The following is a 19428-nucleotide window of genomic DNA, read 5'->3' as shown; positions in this document are numbered from 1 at the left end:
TCTGTCTTGTTCCAGTAGCCCATTTTTCATCAGGGTGCTCTGGTTCCCCAGCACCTGACGCAGACCTTGTTTGGCCGGGCGACGTCTGAGCCGGCATGTGATTCATATTTATCTCTCTCATGGTATGAGGTAGGCAGTAACTCAAAGGGTCTTGCCTAAGGACCCAGACTGGATAGCTCAATTTCACTGTTGTATCTTTGCCCCGGCCTGGATTTGAACCATATATATATATATATATATATATATATATATATATAAATAACTATTTAAGACATATGCGAGTCTTGTTAGCTTGTGTATTACAATGCAGACAGAACTTCTTGTTTAAGGAGAAAAAGTGAAAAAATGAAAAGCAGCTAAAAATAGAAAATCAGTCAATTTTGAATAGTGTCATATTTGTTTTTTAATTAAAGCCCAATAATAATGTGGGCCTTACTTTTGAAGTAATTTAAAATGATAAAATTTCTACGTTTTGATGTATAAACTGTATCAGGAGTGTTAAGTCAACCTAGATCAAGATAGGGTCACCATGGTAATCAGGCACCTGTATCTCTTTACTATCTGACATCATGCTTTATGTAACAGGCAGACAGAAAGAAACTCACAGTAAAAATTAGACCATGAACAATCATTGCGTAAAAACTTTAAGTTGTATTGAAAATTGTCCTGAACTTGAAGTAGCAGGAGCATTTGGCTGTAACATATGAATTCTTTTGTGTTACAATATTTTATGTATGAAACATGACAAGTTTAAAAGACATCTGACTACAAGATTTGAATAGAACAGTCTGAGTTCAGATACAGTAGAAGTCTATGAGATAATTTGAGGAAGGAGACACGGTGTGAAAGAAGATGAAAATGCTTCAGTGTTTAAACTGTATGAGAAGTGTAAAGACTGTGGAAATAAGAAAAGTTTGCTGGCAAAAATGTGTGACATTATTTTCATTCTAAATTTAACATTCTGTGGTAAACTCTTTAAAAATCACAAAACTTAAACTATAATTTTGCAAAAAACGTAAAAAATAAAATCAAGTCAAAATGTTAGATCTGTTATGTAAAGTCCAACTTTCTGTGTCCCCTTAAACTTTGAATGGTATTTTTGCTGAGACGTATGATGGCGCTCTATACGGCTGGATGTTCCTCCTCTTTTTCCCGAATTCCCATTGTAGTGTTAAAATCTTTAGTACTTTTTTTTTTTTGCAAATTTTGTCTGCAACGCACAATGTACTGCTACCAAACATTATAGCACAGTATTTCTGATAGAGCAACTCATTTTTACCCATTATTGTTTAGTTTTTTTTAATCTGCAGAGAAAGTAGCTAATCAAAAATTGCGTAGGAACTAAAAAAAAAAAAAACAGGGGTCCATAAAAAGAATATAATAATGAAGGTGCTTCAGTGCTTATGCATTTGGCACCCTCCTCCACTCTTTATTCTCGAACTCTGATTGCATTCATGGGCAATTTTGATGACACAAATCAGACACAAAAGACCCCCAAAGAGGATCTGCTCAATGAATATTGACTGTTGCAAACTGACAGACGGGCAGGTGGTTGAGAAGAAGGGGGATAAAGAGGGTTTGGACGAGAGCGGAAAGCTGTTGAAAGATTTATGTGTAAGATGCTATCACAGTAACAACACAGATGCACTGTATTATGAAAACTGAACCCCCAACTTTTTATTTGAGCTCACGTATGTGGCTAGGATTAGCAGAAAGCAAAAGCACAGACCTCTTTGGACATGTTTTCAGCGTAACATAGGACATTATCTGTCTTCTTTATGTCCTTCTCTCTGTCCACACCTGTCTCTGTTCAAACCCTGCTGAAAAATGGTCTTTACAGCAGAATCACTAAAGCAATTCGGCAGCTGCACCAAGTGAATCCTATTTGCACCGTATCAGCAGGGTGATGAAAGATTCAGCAGTGAGCTTCTATAGGACGGCCTCTACATCAGGTTTGCCCAGACCTCTGGGGCCCATCGTGCTTCAGTTATCTCTAGTCTGACAACAGGATTTCATCTTTTGGGAATGAGAGAGGGAGGCAGGACAGTTGACTTCTCTTGCTGCTCGGAGAGCTAAGACCTCAGTCACCCATATCAGTAAGGATGGATTACTCAGGAATTACTCCTCAACCCATAAAGGAGAGGAAATTGAAAAGAGAGAAGAGAGTGATTGGCTACATTTGAAGGACTGAGGGACATTTTTACTTTGGCGCTGGACAGTATGTCTATTTTAAAATTTTAACTATTGTCTCAACGTGTAAAAATGAGCGTTAGGTGTAGTGAGACACCCAAAGTATCTCCACAAAAGTACAATCAAAACAAGAGGTGTAGTCAGTGTCTTTGTTGATGTCATATGACTTCACTTATGGAGAAGATTTTTCCAAAAACAAATTAAATGGACATTCTTCACATGGGAATAGACCAGACCTATACCAGTTGAAAGACTGGAGGATTATTCTCATTGACCTAGTCGTCATTTTTGTTGTACTGTTTTTGAGTGATGCTGTAGATGCATCTCACTGCATACAAGCCATAAAGTTCCAATGATTCTATTCTATTCTGTTCTATTCTATTCTATTCTATTCTATTCTATTCTATTCTATTCTATTCTATTCTATTCTATTCTATAGGTAAACATAAATAACCATGTTTTTGGTCCCACCAACATCCTCTTTTCTTCCAAAGAAGGATACTGTGTTAAAGTGAACTCACTTACTGAGAGCTCTTTTACTTTTCAATCAAAAAAAAAAAGTTCTTATCTCTTCTCCACACCAGTCACTTTTTAATAGCTTCACTCTGCTGACCAAATTTATACTGACGGCTCCACACATTTATTCATAATGGTATTCAGATTCAGAACAACAAAAGCACTGAATTATGAAGTTGTTTTTCTTGGGCTGTGAACAAAAGAATATTTGGTGGACTCACAAAGTTAAGAGTGGTGAGATAGAAAAAAAGTCATTCCTCACTGGTGCTTAGAAATGTAGACATTTGAGTTATACATGAATGAGCAGATGTAAACATTTTCTTCTCTCTACCTGGTAGACATTTTCTTCTATTCTGTTTTTACTTTTGATTGTCTGACCATTTACTTTCCTTGTTCCTACCTTAAATTCTTAATATTTGTTTGTGTTTTAGTTTGCTTAGGGTAGAAACGTCCTCATCAAGCTAGTCAACCAATACACAAGAAACATTGTAAGTAGGCCTTTATGGAGATATATTATGTCCTTTACTTAGGAGTAGATACAGGTTCATTAGGTCCTAAATAAAAGTATATGACATAAATTGGTCAAAACCCCACAGACACAACACTGTAAGCTTTCCACTGATTTTCAGCTATTCTTATAGCAGCTAGTTTTAGAGAAAGAAGTCAGCCAATCGTCTTCACTGAGACTGGCTCAACAGCTTCTAGGACATACATTTCTTCTCTTTGTAGTTCAAACCCAAAATGTTGGTACAAAGTCCTCTTTCATGTACAAATTTATTGGAAGTCATGTCAAAATGACCCAAGATTACAGGCAGCTGGTAGGTTTTTAACACGTCTAAGTTTCGTTATAAATCTTCCTTCATAATCTTTATAAACTCTAAGTATTGGGCTGTTCCTTTAAATTTAAGAGATCATTTTTTGGTTACTTTTTATTAATACTCATGTTTGTAATAATGAATAGACCTTTGCCACAATGGTGTGCCCAGTAAAAAAATTGGAAAAATGTAGAACCAGGAAAAAAGAGAGTAAGCAAAAATAAGAATTTCTGGGTGAGTAATGGAACTGACTTGAGGAAGTACCGAAATTGTCCTAGGCATTAGTGCTGAAAAAACAAAACAAAAAAAACAACAATAAAATTAAATTAAATAAAAACATTTTGACATCAAGTATATGTTGCATGATTTAGGCCCTGTCTACTCTTGATTTTTTTTAAACAAATATTATTTCTCCTTTTATATATATTTTTTTGACCATGCATTCCAAAAATGCTATGCCATTAGGTGGCAAAAATGTTAACATTAACAATACATCAAAATACAAATAAAGAACATGTTTAGTTTGGTATTGGTGAGAAAAGATTGGCCAACTAAAGCAATTATCAACAGCTGGTGAAAGTGTGTTTTCCAGAAAATTCTGGATGGCCAACAGTAGATGTCAATGGATCAGAATACAAACAGACATCACTTTTAAAAGGAATATTGGCCTGTGTTGTGTTGGATAAAGTCAGAGTTGTGTTTAATAAATGGCTTCTCCTCTTGAGCCCATTGCTCATTGCAGTGACTGAGGGCTGGCCTGGCTAAAGTGCATTCAGAGAGAGCTGAAGGCTGGATGTGCAGCAGTGACATTTAAAGAGGACTGCACAGTAGCTCTTTCCTCGGGGCCCCTCACTAAAGACAAAGTAGCCTCGATAAATGTACTCTTTGTTCTTTTTTTCACTTTGCTAACTTTCATTTTGCCCTCCCTCCTTCTTCCTATCTGGGATGAAGGGGGCATGCCGCTGACACATTTTATCTATCAATGTTTGAGCTGGGTTTGACTCTGAACACTGCTAGGTTAAGGCTGCACAAGAAAAAAAAAGCTCCATATTGAATCTCACAGAAAGGGTGAACAGAGCCGGTACTTTGCACACAATAGTAAAGCATCATTTTGTGGAAGAATTGAAGAAGTAAAGTGTATGATTAATTTCAACAAACTTTAATCAGGTTTGGATAAAGTTTGTACCTATGCAGACAAGGTGAATAACAGAGTGGGCAAACAGACAAAAAAGAAACAAAGGAATTTTCCAGGTAATCATGACATTTAGGACGGAAACCATACTTATGGTTCTACTCATGAACCTTAATAGCATATTGATCCAGAAAACCCATCTACTACTTTGTTCTTACAGGGTCAGTTCAAGCTACAAGTACACTGACCTTAAAACACTCAAAATAATCGAGGGCATCTTGTTAACTGAATCATTATATTTGTATGGATTCAGTTTAAGTACTGCACATTGATTATAAGATCCTAGGGGTGTAACGGTGCATGTATTTGTACTGTGATGGTACGGTACAGACGTTTTGGATGGGTACACAAATTAGACGACAAATACATCAGTCACAGGTGATCACCTCTTCCAGAGCGGGCACACATTTTATTTAATTGCATTTTGCTCACAGCCACCATAAAAAAGAAGCAGAGAAAGATACTATCTAAACACTCTACATCAAACAAAGCGTGGCTAGTTCAGAAAAATATGCAGACGCTTGAAAACCTGCCTGTTTGATTTAAATCAGCTGGGTAGGATAAGGTTTGCGTTGCCACTGATTGCAGACAGCTGCAGTGAGGGGAGATGAAAGGTGTCAGTATGGCAGGCAGTTGTAACATATAAGAGATGTTTTAAGAAAGTACTGTGGCAAGCCTTTTGTATATTAATTCAATATCCCTGATCAAGTGTAATTTTCTCCTACTAGCACTCAGCTAGCTAAGAAGCTAGGTTTGACTGTTTCACATTTAATTTATTTTATATTTTCATATTGGGATATATTATTTAGTTTTGTGTTTATTTTGCATCAAGTTGAGGTCAAATTATTAAAGAAGCAAACACTCCTTGGTTTATGTTTATGTATTTAACAATATTCTTTTCTGAGATTACTTCCTGAGGTTTATACTTTCTGTGTGACACTATAGTTACTGTTTACAGTTCAGATTAGATTAAAAACACAGTAAAAAAATAATAAAAAATACATTCTGAATTAAATAATAAAATTACCAGCTGACAAATCCAAAATTGCTGGTATCCTAGACTCTCCCTGCTAATAAGGGTGTTTTTTGTCTCTGCTTTTCTGCTTCTGGCACAGTTATTGTCTGAAAACTGAAATAAAACAAACAGACAACAACAACAAAAAACAAGTAGCATTTGGCATTTGCTTCCTTTTGTTGTTGTACCAAACCTTAAACAAACCATGCCCTTCCTACTGAGGTATTTTCCAAACCATGATGTAGGCATACCGTTACACCCCTCGATAACAGTGGTCTATGGCAGCAGTGTAGAGTAAGAAGTGGTTGTATAAAAAGCCAAAGGGGGTCATGATTTGTGCACTTTAAAACACTTGCTGAGATCAAATGAATACTGTTAACTGCTCCACCAGAAGTCAAATGCCATATGTGTATCAACAGCACACTAGAATTCACCTAACTGAAATGCCAGGGGCCAGTTGAACATTTTATGTACTTTATATTTTGACATTTGGAGATGTTATTCAGTTATGTAATGCCTTTTAGTTTGCATCACATTTAGACCAACTTAACTGACACAAACAGCCCTTTTAGTACTTTTTTCTTTCAAAATGGGATGCCCTACTGTTTGAGTTTGTCAAACTCTGCTTGACATGTGACCTGTAGTACACCTTTTACACTTTAAATTAATATTTAGTTCTAAAATTATTTGTTATGAGTTAGTGCATTCTGCCTAGCTTTACATAACCTGCTACCTTAGAGCCTCCTCTCTAACAGGGGTAGGTTTCTTTCTTTTTTTGCTTCTGAGGATTCATTTCTGTTTAAATAAGTGAAAAACTAGGACGCTTACGTCGGTGCAGTATTCTCTGAATAGATAGGGGGCTGTTTTGTTTCGTTAATACAACTTATAGTCCGGTGCGCCTTATATATGATAAAAGTTTGAAAACGGACCATTCATTGACAGTGCGTCTTATAATCCAGTGCGTCTTATAATCCAGTGTGCCCTATAGTGCGGAAAATATGGTACATAATTGACCAGCATGAATCAGATTTCAATCCAAAGTTTATTTTACGTGTTAACATATGACTTCAAAAGACACTCAAACTCAAATTCAGGCTCTTTTTCTCCCAAACAATAGGTACCAACTACAATTTAGCTCAGATTAAGTGGTAACATCTACATTTACTTGAGGGTATTAAAATATTCTGATCTCAGTAGCTTTGGTTTTTTCACATTATGCCACCAGACACAAAAGTGCAACATTCTTAGCAATCTATTTGCTGCAATTGCTTCAACCCAGTGCAATCAAGCATGACGTTCCAACTGTATCAAATTCAGTGTGGTTGAATGTTTTCATTCATTCATTCTTTTTATGCACAGTTAGCAATATAATATTTTATTACTTCAATACTTTACAGTGATGTGACGTTTGTTGTACCCTTAGGCAGTAGTACGTCACTTCCTGGATGTACTGAGCAACCTAAATGTAAAAGTTTAGACAACAGGTATGAGCCAAGGCTTTGCTTTGAAGTGGTCATCACATGTGTTAAAGACTTTGGACTCTAAATTAGGTCTCTCAGGGAGCAATTAAACTTGTACTATGTTCCGCCCTCTACCAATATCATCAGTCAAAATATTTTAGGTATGAACGGCTGGATTTAGGTTAGTGACTAATCCACAAGAAGGGGGATGGGTATTAAAGGAGTCCTCCAACCTCACTACCAATTTAAAATTAACAGCTTATGTGGAAATCTCTAAGACAGAATCTGCCGCTGCCTACCTTCAGCTTGGAGCCTACATCCCCCTTTCTCATAGAGGCAATTAATTAGTGATGCAAAGGGAGGAAGGATTAATCGATACACTGTTGGGCTTCCACTGGCTGAGTGAGACCCTGCCAAACCCACCAGGACCCAATCTCATTACGCACGTGGGCCCCTCACCCTTTTGCGAGGCAGCTGCATTCATCAAAGTATTGCGTCTCTCTCTTCCTTAGCTATTCTCCACACTCCATCCTTCCATCCCTCCCTGCATGTTTGTCTTTTTCCCCCTTGACAAGATGAAAGAGAGCAGCCTGCAGAAGTGACACTCATTTAAGGAGGAAAGTATGTGGGATGGGTGAGCGTTATAAATAAGAGAGTAACAAAATATCTGTGCAAGATTGTGTGGTTAAACTCATGTGTCTGTACGTATGATTAAAAATGTGTAGTACAGACCTACTCACGTGAATGTGAAGCTGTCTAACTGCAGCTGGAACATGAGAGCAGTGATTGACAGTGTGTGTTACTGACAGCTAGTGAGGAGTAAAAGCCTGCCGAAGGTTATTCATGCACATCAGCGCGTTACGATGGGCGGGGAGAAGAGGATAAAAGCCTCAGCCTCTTCTTGACAGTTTTATCCGCATCACCATCTGCCTTTATCTGACGCCAGGATCTCTCAGCTCCCAACTGCACTCAGAAAACTCTCCATCCGACCAGTTCTCCTCGCCAGTCATCTTCCATCAGGCTGCTGTTGCATGTCGGGTCATATTTTTCAACTTATAAATACAAAGTTGTCTGCTTAAAACCTTGACAGATGATCTTTGGTCACTGGAACATTATGTGAAAAAAGTAGCAGGGGTTTATATTTAGTGTTGCTGTAAGGCTCCCATCATCACTGGATGATGACCCATCTTTGACATAAAAAGTTAACATGAACATGGGAGATCTTGGCAGGGTCTTGGTGAGATCTTCAGGCTCATATTAAGATTGCAGTGAGTTCCTCATTTCGCATAATAGAGTGAGATAAGTCCATGATATTTTTGAATATGCACAAAACTTCTGTAGTGAGGTTCTGGTGGTTTATTATTGTAATGGCAGCATATTGGGGTCCTGGATAGAGTGTAGTGGTGTTACTTGGTCATTAAAAATTTTAACCAGAACTGGCCATGTGACGCAGTCGTGGAAACAACATAGCACAGACCTGTAGATGCAGCCTGATGTGATCAGAATGAGGCGTACCAAGATGTGTGTATAAAACTGGTGAAAATGCAGGACAGCATCTCAGGAACACAGCAAATACCAGGGAAAACCTTTTTGGTGAGTACTTAGAGTATAGCTGCATCTCAATTGTCTTCACACGCAAGATTTTCCAATTTTGCCACGGTCCAGTCAGCGAACTGGGGTCAATATTTGGTGTGAAGGAGCATAATCAATCAGCAAAAACAAAAATATTGTGAATATTTTGGCCATGAAGGCAGAAAAAAGCCTTTCCACAGGGGCACAAACACTTGCTCTTGCTTGCTGTCTTACTTTCTCAATCAACATTTATCATGCACTGGCACACAAGTAAGGGTGTGGCTAAAGGGAAAAAATATAGCCATGTCTCTGTTGCTGTCCCCTCTCCTCCACCTAACAATCTCTCTATCGCTGCTCAGAGTTGACAGTTTTGCTGAAAGATGACTCCCAAGCTCGTAATCAGAGGCAGCCCTTATTTAATGCTATGAGCCGGGACAGGACAGCCAGTGATGGAGGTACTTGGGGGAGGCCCGCTGCACTCTGTGCACCAGCCCATAACTGCAGATGAGACACTTCCCACTGAGCAGTTAGTGTTTCAACTTGCCAGCTGTAAATGTAACGACAGCTATATAGAGAAGGGCAATAAATACAAAACTAAAAAAAACAAAAAAGACTAAAAAGATCATGTGAGCCCTACATCACCAGCTACAACTTTTTTAGCCACTTTTCAAGCTATTTAGCAAGTTTATGAGAACCTTGTAAAAAGATTGGCACTGCTATTTGCTCCTTCCTTTATTAATGACCCATCTATCTGTGTATAAAACCTAATTTTGCCGCTAGTGTTATGTGCCTGAATTGCTTTGATTGAAAACAGCTGCATGAAAAGGTTGCACAATTCATAAGTCTTTATCAAAGGACACTACCTATGAACCTACATGGTCATTTCTTTTTCATTTATTAATTAACAAATATTTTCAACTAGAAGGCCAGATATAATTTGGGTTCTTAAATTGTGTTTGTCTCAGAGCCTTTGTTTACCACACAGGGTTGCGCTGTCTGCACAGCTGACACCAATGCCTGGTAGCAGGGACCGTAGAGCGTGACGCCAGAGAAACACCGCTGTAGGTATTCTATCCAGGCTGAAATCAAAAATGTCTCGCATGCTTGGTTTTCAAAATGCCAGTGTTTGTGTACAGAAAGAATAAGCTGCCATATAACTGCAGCTTTCACGCACAGCTTGGTAAAGCTAAGACAGGCGAGATGAGGATCCTTACAGTACAACACTCAAACTGACTTGACAATCTGTTCAGGAAGTATTTTTTTTTCCTTAAAGTTGCAAACAAGTTCTTTCACTGCAATCTGCAGATGGATATTTTTAGCTACACTGAACCAGAACATTTAAATCCTTGCACCATTGAGTCACGCTGCCTTAAAAATAGCACTTTAAAACACGTCATCCAACAAAGTAAATCAAACAGTTTGAAGATTTAAAATGATACGAATAACATAGTTATTTTTGAACTGGTGATAGGCCCCAAAACTCTGGTTTCCAAGGTCTTGCAAGGACATCTGCCTTTTCCAGCAGCCACAGATGGGAGATTTATCTATCAGCCTGCTTCCATATCTGTTAATATCCCTCATTCCCTGAATCTAACACCCCAGGCCCCAATGGTGGATATGTCATGAAGGTTGGCAAAACTGATGTCCTCAACCCCCAAATTATCATTTTTACTTCTGAAGAACTAATATCCCATGAAAGACATCAAGGAGACTGAATGACTTCTTTTTGACTAAATGAGAAAAATGAAAGTTCTTACTTTAGAAATCTATGTTGCCTCTATTCTTATTTAATTGATGTTACCAAAAGTCGTACCAATACTGTTTATTTTCTATGTTGTAGAAACTAAAAAATACAGAACCAATCAGTACAATTTCATAGAAGCACATTTACCAGTTGCAAGATAATCTCTTCTGCATTAAACTATAACGTAAAGACAGAATGGTTTGCTGTATAATGTTCTAATCATTCAGATAGGATTTGTCATTTTACTGATGATTGAGACTGAAGACTGAAGTAAGTGGATGGCAGTTGTAAAGAAGAAAGAGTAGGGCCCCACTGATTACTTTAGTATATGCAATCAAAAACTGATATTAGGTAAATATAAGTCCCATATATTACATCACACTATTTATGTATGTAATTTTCTGAGTTTACTTTTGTACTATGGTCACAAAAACAGCCTTGATTAACTGATAAAACTTAGTCTTCGTACCCAAAATGTAATAGTAGGGATAATCTATGCTAATAGCACAATGTGAATGTATCTGTATCAGTAATTTCTTGTCCTTATTTGTAGTAGTTTTATGTGTGTGTCTGTGTGCGTGCAAGTATGAAATGGTTTTAGGGTAGATGAGGTAACAATATATATGTTACCCTGATGATGTTAAAGTCAAAGCAATTAAAACTGAACATAGGTTCTTACTCACAATTAAGATTTTGGCATTATACCAACTCCTGACATCACGATGTAGTCCTTGGGAGTGATCTGATTTTAATCTATTACACTCGAATTGCTCTTTGCGCAATATAGCAAGGTCTGCTTTGCCAATTTAAGTGATATCTAAGATTCTGATGTAAACAACTCAGCAAAAGTGGTAATAGGGAGATAGCATAATGTACACATCATCAATAATATAAACCATGGCAAAGCCCATTAGCTGAAGATTGCTTTGAGGTGCATTTTAAAGAACATGCATATTAAATTTACATGGTTCGTTTTTACCATTCTAGCACAAAAGCCATTTTATGTAGAAAAAAAGACAAACAAGACAAAATAATACATTCATCCAACTGTTGTAACATTTTTGATATGTGACTGGTTACAATCTGAGCTAACTTACGGTCTTGTCATTTGAGTACAGTGAGTGAAAGGTAAGAGAATATACTGAGTAATCCAAAACAACATTTCTCCTTTCCTCCTGGGATGTTTTGTAGTATTTGCTTCCCCTGAATAACTAGATCTGGGGGAAAAAGTGTCCACTAAACAGTAGAAGTAAAACACATTTTGTTCAAACTGTACAGCAAATCAAGATTTATTTTTGCTCTAACCTGAATGCATGAGAATCAAGGCTGTAATGCAACAAATATTTGTACTAAACTGTCAAGGTACACACCAAGGTCCAGTTCATGCAACAAAGAATATGTTTGTCACGGTTGCCACTCTCATCTAAAGGAGGGTTGTTTTTTCAATTTCTTTTTGCTAACTGCCATGTTCTGATAGCAAATGGGAGGTTGAAGGCCTGCCTGTTTCAAATCAGCTGGATGGAAAAGTTTTGTGTTCCCAATGAGCTACAGTAGCAGCGCAACAGTACCAGTGTGATGAGGATGTATGAAAGGCCAACTAGTCATAATTCACATAATTATCAAAGTTAGACACCGAAACTAAATAATTACCAAAGTGCAACAATCCATGTCTTATAAGGGCATGACATGTCCTTTTAAAGCATCCCCAGTCAGCAGATTCAGCTTCAACACCTTATTCCACAACCAAGTCTTTACATCTCCTACCCCAGGGCATGATGACAGCATGTCATAAAGGTGGAATGAGTGATGTCTTACCCCTTGTAGTATAAATGGATAGAAATCAAAGGAGGGAGTGGCGAGAAAGAGTAGGAGGTCTGGTAGGAGAGGGAAGGGTATATAAAGAGACGTGTGGCTTGAGCAAGATAAGAAATAATGTTCCATCACATTCTGGTGGCATGTTATTATCAGACTTTCCCACCAGTGCTCATATTTCTGTGAGACAGGCAGAGACAACATCCCCTGCAGTTGTGTCATTTCTTGTAATGACATAAAAATAGCTGTGATCAGAATTCTGAGGTACTGATTAAAAACTATTGGCTTGGAAAGACCAGTAATTATTGGTTTTATTGGCATTAACTGCCTACCTCATGATTAATGAGGTTCTAAAAAAACAGAAACACTGAAATCAGGATTTGAACACATGATGCTTTCAAAGGATTGTGAATATTAATTTTCAAACAGGCCAGTAAGGTTATGACCTTTGACATCCGATTGGAGTCCTTAGCTCAATCTAACCTGCAATGAAAAATGAAATACTATTCTTGCAACAAGCTGAAACTTACAAAGTTATGCGTATTGGACCCCAAGGCCACCATCACCAAACACAGCCATTTGGTAGTTTGATTAGGTCCGTGAGGCCCTCATCAGGTGGGATGATATGGGGCTATGGCTCAAAGGTGTTCAGGTCTAATTTGCCTGTACTTCTCCCTTCAAAGAGAGACAGTCATAATTAACAGGACCAAAACACCCACCATGGGCTGAACGGAGTCATTTAGGGGAGCGACTCGGGAGGAACGGCAGCAAATGAAATGTAATTGCAATGGGAGCAGAGGAGCTGGGCTGGCGTGTCGGAGGCACTGATGTGTGTGGGAGAGGGAAAGAATGAGAGAATGAATGAGCCAGACATGAGGGAATGAGAGAGTAAATGAAAAACACTAAAGTTAGATAGAGAATATGCACTTGAGAGAAGAGCAAGGAAAAGAATGACTGATGAGGGATCATGAGCGACAGGCTGAGATAAACAGCAAGAAGCCATTCCTTTAGGTTGAAATAATGCACCATAGTTCACCTAAAACTACAAAAATACAAATCCAAATTGAGGGAGGGTGGCAGTGGCTCAGAAGGTATGGCTTTGTCCTGTAACCGGGGGTTGCTGGTTCGAGCCCCCACTCTGTCAGTCTTAGCCATTGTGTCTTTGGGCAAAACACTTCACCTGCCTTGCCTACTGGTGGTCAGAGGGCTTGGTGGCACCGGTGTGATGGCAGTCTCACTTCTGTCAGCCCGCCCAAGGGCAGCTGTGGCTACAATGTAGCTTACCTCCATCAGTGTGTGAATGTGAGGATGAATGGGTGAATGATTGTAGTGTAAAGCGCTTTGGGGTCCTTGGACTAGATAAAGTGCTATAAAAGTGCAAGCCATTTACCATTTGCCATTTACCAAAATGTGTTCAAACAAATCTGTTAAATGGAAAACTTTAGTTGATTTTAGCTCTAGTTTAAATTTTAGTTAAATTTTTACATCTTCTGCAACCAAGAAAGGAAAAAGCAGATAAAGAATATTGATGGATGTGTAGTGATGAACAATTAAAGGAAAAGTCTAAATGAAAGGTCTTAGTAATATGGTTGTTACAATTTCTGATTGTGCAAAAGTAGTGGGGTCCCTCTCAGATAAATGTCATTATCAAAGGAGATGTTTCAGTCTCTGATTTACCTGGTACAAACGTGTCCACTGACTTTAGCTTCACCACACATACTTAAACTCTTTCTGTAAAAAAGTGTACTAGAAGAGGATACCAAGAGAAATATACAGATGTGTTGGAAGACCATTTTTTGGGGGGAAGGGGGTGGTGGTGGGTGATGGTGGTGATGGGAGGCAACTTGAAAGTAGTATGTCTCTGGGCAGTGATTGCTAGTGACTGATTGGCAAACAGAATGTCTTGCAACATTTGAGGCGGTTTTCAATTTCCTCACTTGAGTTGAAGAGGTGTGGTGGAGCAGAGGTTAGTGCTGTCACTTCACAGCAAGAAGGTCACAGTTTTGCCTCCCAGAATTTCTGTGAATTTTCCTCCCACAGACCAAAACCATGCATGTTAATTATGTGGCCGTGTGATAGACTTCCGAGCTGTCCAGGGTGTAACCTGCCTCTCACACAATGATAGCTGGAGGCAGGCATCAGCTCACCGGCAACAACCCAGAAAGGAAAAAGTGGGTAAAGAAAATGGATGGCTGGATGGATGGATGGCTGGATGGATGGATGGATGGCTGGCTGGATGGATGGATGGATGGATGGATGGATGGATGGAGTTGCAGAGGCTCTTGTCACTTGAGGTTTGAACATGTTCAGAATATTTTTTTTCTCAAAATAGTCACAGAGTCGTCACAGGTGTCTCAACCCATCACAAACCCGATTTCGATTATGTTAAAAGCCATGGTTTTCAAATATTGGCAGCTCAGTATTTGTGGCCTCAAGGCTTGCTGCTCACAAACACTCACATTTCAGTGAAACTGCAATGGAAAATTTGAATACTTCTATACAATATTGAGTCAAGTTTAAGTCACCAACTAGTCACAGCCCAGTAAGATACTACCTTTAGCAACAAAGTTCCACAGAACAAATACCAGTGCATAGCACTTTTATTACAATGGTAATACACTAAAGGTGCTAGAATAATATTGCTTTTCGCTTTTCACTCGCCCATATTGTTGGACACTGGCAGGATATTACTCACATTGCCAAAGAAACTTTTATCATCATGGCAATTAATTGCCTGTATTGAAGCAGTATTCTCAGCAACAACAATATAGAAACTAATACTATACAATAGTTGTTTACCTAAATTGTTACCACTTGTGAAAAATCAATGAACTGATAAACATTACCATATTTGAAGCAACGACTTATGGGAGTAATAAAGGGCTATTATTCTAACTTCCTGAAGAAAGTAAATACCAAGTAGAGATTTGATTTCTGGTGTTATATTTATTTGTGTCCTATAACTGGTAGAGCTAGACATGTTTTTATTAGCATCTTTCCTTTTGAAAATAATATGTTTTGTGTAAAAATATTGCTTAGCTGCTATATCTTTCATCCAATAAAAGAGGAGCGCTTTAAACATTGCATTTACAAAGCCAGTGAAAACAACAGGTTATGGACACCCTGTTACCCCAAATGATGAACCATTAAAACAACGAACAGATTATTACACATTACTGAAATGACCCATTTCAGTTTAGAGTAGCTGCAGTTGACCTCTGATACATCACCTCTCCAACTCCAACATAATTTGTTGTATGCATTAAATTTCCAGCTAAAATTTTTTATCATTACAGTCATGATCAGTATTTATCATTGATATTAAGACCATTTAAATTGGCCTTGACCTACTTGGGTTACTCTGCAGCTCTGCCGGTCCACTCTTTCACCTATCCCTCTCCATTTCCCATCATCCCTCACCCTGTCACTCTCGGTTTACGCAGCACTAGGTGAGAAGTGACCTGAGGTCAGTGTTGTTCCTGTCGCTTCCAGGCACAGGTAGAACCAAACAAATTGGGGTCGCTGCAAAGTTGAAGTGGTGTGAGCACACACACAAACAGCTGCTAGTTCAGACGGCTAAGAAGAGATACATGGTGATACCAGAGATAGTGTCTTCTCAAAGCTTATCTCTACTGTATCACTTCTACCACCCAGTAGAGTAAAACAAGTGCTGATCTTGACTCCACACACTCTTTGTGTGACTCCAGTAACACAGTGAGTGCTGCAGATGAACCAGTTGTAGTCCTGGATAGTAATTAACAGAAACCCCACCACGAAAATAGCTGAATGGAAAAGTAAGCAGAGGAAGCATGAGGTCAACAAGACAATTAGAGTCCTGTTAAAAGCATTTTTAAATGCCTGCTGTTCCCTAATTGACATTTCAATTTATCATTAGAGGTGGCTTTACATGACCTTTAAGCACAACATATGAAAGCTATAAACACAGAAATGATGATGATGATTCGAAATAAGAAATCCTTGCATGTAATTAATCATTTTCTAGAGTTTGAACCTAATTCTGCTTAACAACTCTTTAAAAAACCCTTAAAGCAAAAATCTAAATGTCAAAGTTACTATTTTTGGGACAATTTTGGCTATTGTTTTGGACACAATGTATTTACAGATGTAATTATTGAGGTGTAGAAAGTGTCACTGGTGTCTCAAACAGAAAATGTTGGGATTTATTTTTCCAATTTTCGCATCTCTTACTATGTGCAGCTCCAGGTAATCTCCCAGTCCCTTGGCACTCTCCACTCTGACCAGAATGGCTTCCTTCAGCTGTGTGCTGAAGCCCACTGCCAGCCGGTCTGCCCGTGTGCTCGGCCGGTCATTGGGTGGCCAGGTGTATGTGATGAGGGCTCCGCCTCGGCCGAAGATGTAAGTTGTCCCAGCTGCAAAATACAAAAAGAAATTACTCAGGTTTGGCAAAAGGATTGGAATTTACCAGCTGAAGAAAGAAATGACAGGTGTGATTGGAAACACATAAAGAAAAAGCTCAAGAAAGATTTGACTACAAATATGTAAAAATCTGACTTTTGGGACAGATTTTTGTTCCATTTTTTCATAACCGTTCAGCTTGAAACTGTGTATTCTCTTCTGATAAAAAATGCTTTTGTTGTACTCAGAACTTTCTGTAAATCTTCCTATTCTTATTGTGAAAGTAGAGCTTACTGTTAAAATTGCATTATTCAAAGAATAAACAAAAATGAATGGATTTATGGAATAAGCGTGAAGAAAGTTTCAATGCATTATGGTAGTGACACACTAATTTAATATTGTATAAATGTTTAGGGGCGGCACAGTGGAGCAGTGATTAGAGCTGTAGTCTTCAAGCAAGAAGGTTGGAGGACTGCTTCCTGGCCTGGGGCCTTTCTGGGTGGTGTTTACATGTTCTCCATTTGCCGCCCCCCTGTACTCCGGATTCCTCCCACAGAGTAAAAACATGCATGTTAGGTTCATTGGTGACTTTAAATTGTCCCTAGTTGTGAGAAAGTGAATGATTATTTGTCTCATTTGTCTCTATGTAGTCCTGTGATGGCTTTGTGACCTGTCCAGGGTGTCTTTCATCTCTCGCACAGTGACTTCTGAAGATAGACACCAGCTCCCCTTGACCCAGAAAAGAGAAACGGGTAAAGAAAATGGATGGATAAATATTTATTTATTCATTTTATTTTTTAGAAAAATTCAAAATCTGTGGCTTTAAGATTTTTTTAAATTATATGTAAATGTAAAAAACAGAACTTAATCTGATCAACAAAACTGACATGTTATTTACACCAATATTGTAGTGTTAAAAGATTTATATTGAACCAAACAGTTCTTAGGACTCTGAGGATTATGTTTTTGTGAGTCCCGTTATGGAGTGATTATAAGAACTTTAAAGTTTGCTTTCACAGCATCATTGTGTAACACTCAACTGATGATTACCACTCTCATGTCACTTTTCCACATAACATTCACCATCAAGAACAATGGAGGTCTTTGTAGTAGGAGTTGTGTGTCTTTGGTTAAATTTTTTTAAAGCAGAGTTTGAAAGAGCAGTACAGGCACTCAGAAGAAGTTATAGAAGGCATGACTCATATGACAGATGACTGTACTTTGTGCTGCACATATTCAAACAGAGGCAGACAACAGCGACAATAAAGTAGCTCCTTCTTTAGCTATGCAAATGCAGTTTAACTAGTGCTTGTGCTAAAAAAGTATTCAGTTTGCATGGCCAATCAATGTGCATTTATGCATGGACCAATCACATCTCCTCACGTCATTTGAGAGTCTCTATTGAATGCACCAAGAATGTACAATGGCTAAAGCAGAAGCTAAAAAAAAACAAAAGAAGAGAAAAAGAAATGATTGGATAATCATATTTATAAGGACTACAAATGGCTACATAACCGATAGTGAACAAAAAGGTGAACTCCTGTACTCCAAATGGTTATAAGGACCATGAACCTATCACGTTGTAGTTCAAAAGCATCAAAAGTTAAGTTCAAGTCGAGCTCATGCATTAGTATTACATTGGTGCTGACTTTCGCATAGCTTTGAAATGTTAATTTACTAAGTCAGGATCAATTCAGTTGCCTACAGTTGTGTTTTATTTAAAAAAGGCACTTTCGCAAACATTGTGTTGGTTATGCCATCAGTATAACCAGCTTCCTCTAAACATAAAAGACACTGGGTAGATCTCCACATCAAAGGAACCTTGTATTAGCAAAACTTGTAGTGTTAGCCTAAAAAATAATCAGGAAATAAGAACCAAATGAACAATTTTATGTTTGCACTCCAACACAGGGGTTAGGATTTGGCTCTGTAGGACCTGCAGGTAAATGAGAAATGACTGCTGTTGGCTGTTATTAGCATAGAGTAATGAAACCACAGTGAACTGCAGTCAACCCCGTGGGCTGTCTCCACCCCCCGGATAATAAATACACGTTCACATGGGCTGCATGTCAAGATATTAATGCATGTACAGAATGTAGCTTTATGAATATTTAAGTAAACAAGGGATTCAGACACATTTTCGTGCACATTCAATACCCTACACACACACTGATGAAGTTTCAGTCATTTTGGTTGTAAGAACAACAAAATTCCCAATAGTATTTAACTGAAATAATTTGGAGAGCATGAGATTATAATCAGACAACCATTGGAACTGAATTAATGAGCTAATCTGGTAATTTCACAACTAGAAATTCATATACAGAGACAGACGATCTTGGCTTTATAAAGCACTCATGCTCACTTATGTAAGCACATCAATGGCATCTGCCCATTTATCTGTGTATATTTTTCATTCTACCTGCCATACAGATAGATTTCTAGGTGTTTTTAGAGCAGATAGGATGGAATGGGCTGCACACACTCATAATCAAACACACAAACTCATTCAGCAAGAATCCAGTGGTAACTACTTGAAATGGGCTGACACACACCTTTCTCCTTGGTCTCTCTCCCCACCTTTCCCTACCGCCTTCCTTTTCTCCCAGCAGAGCTAAGCCCTCTGCTCAGCTCTTGTTGTTTTCTCCAGGCTGTATTATTTTAGCGCTGACTAATTATCGCAGCATGGCAAGGAGGGCTATAAAGAGGTTGTGTGCCGGAGGAGGGGGGTGGGG

The 19428-nt window shown here is 38.4% G+C and overlaps 1 protein-coding gene across 6 annotated transcripts in view; it reads right to left on the bottom strand.

The window, feature by feature from the left end:
* Positions 1-19428, bottom strand: part of nrxn2b (neurexin 2b) — a 967206-nt gene that overhangs the window by 141252 nt on the left and 806526 nt on the right. For all 6 annotated transcript variants that reach the window (XM_037976383.1, XM_017422076.3, XM_037976382.1 and 3 more), the window contains one exon: positions 16526-16707. In XM_037976383.1, coding sequence (XP_037832311.1) covers positions 16526-16707 — 182 coding nt within the window. The remainder of the gene's footprint in view (positions 1-16525; positions 16708-19428) is intronic.

This window comes from Kryptolebias marmoratus, linkage group LG7 (assembly GCF_001649575.2).
Source record: "Kryptolebias marmoratus isolate JLee-2015 linkage group LG7, ASM164957v2, whole genome shotgun sequence".
Classification (NCBI taxonomy): Eukaryota; Metazoa; Chordata; class Actinopteri; order Cyprinodontiformes; family Rivulidae; genus Kryptolebias; species Kryptolebias marmoratus.
This window is presented reverse-complemented; position numbering and strand designations above follow the sequence as displayed.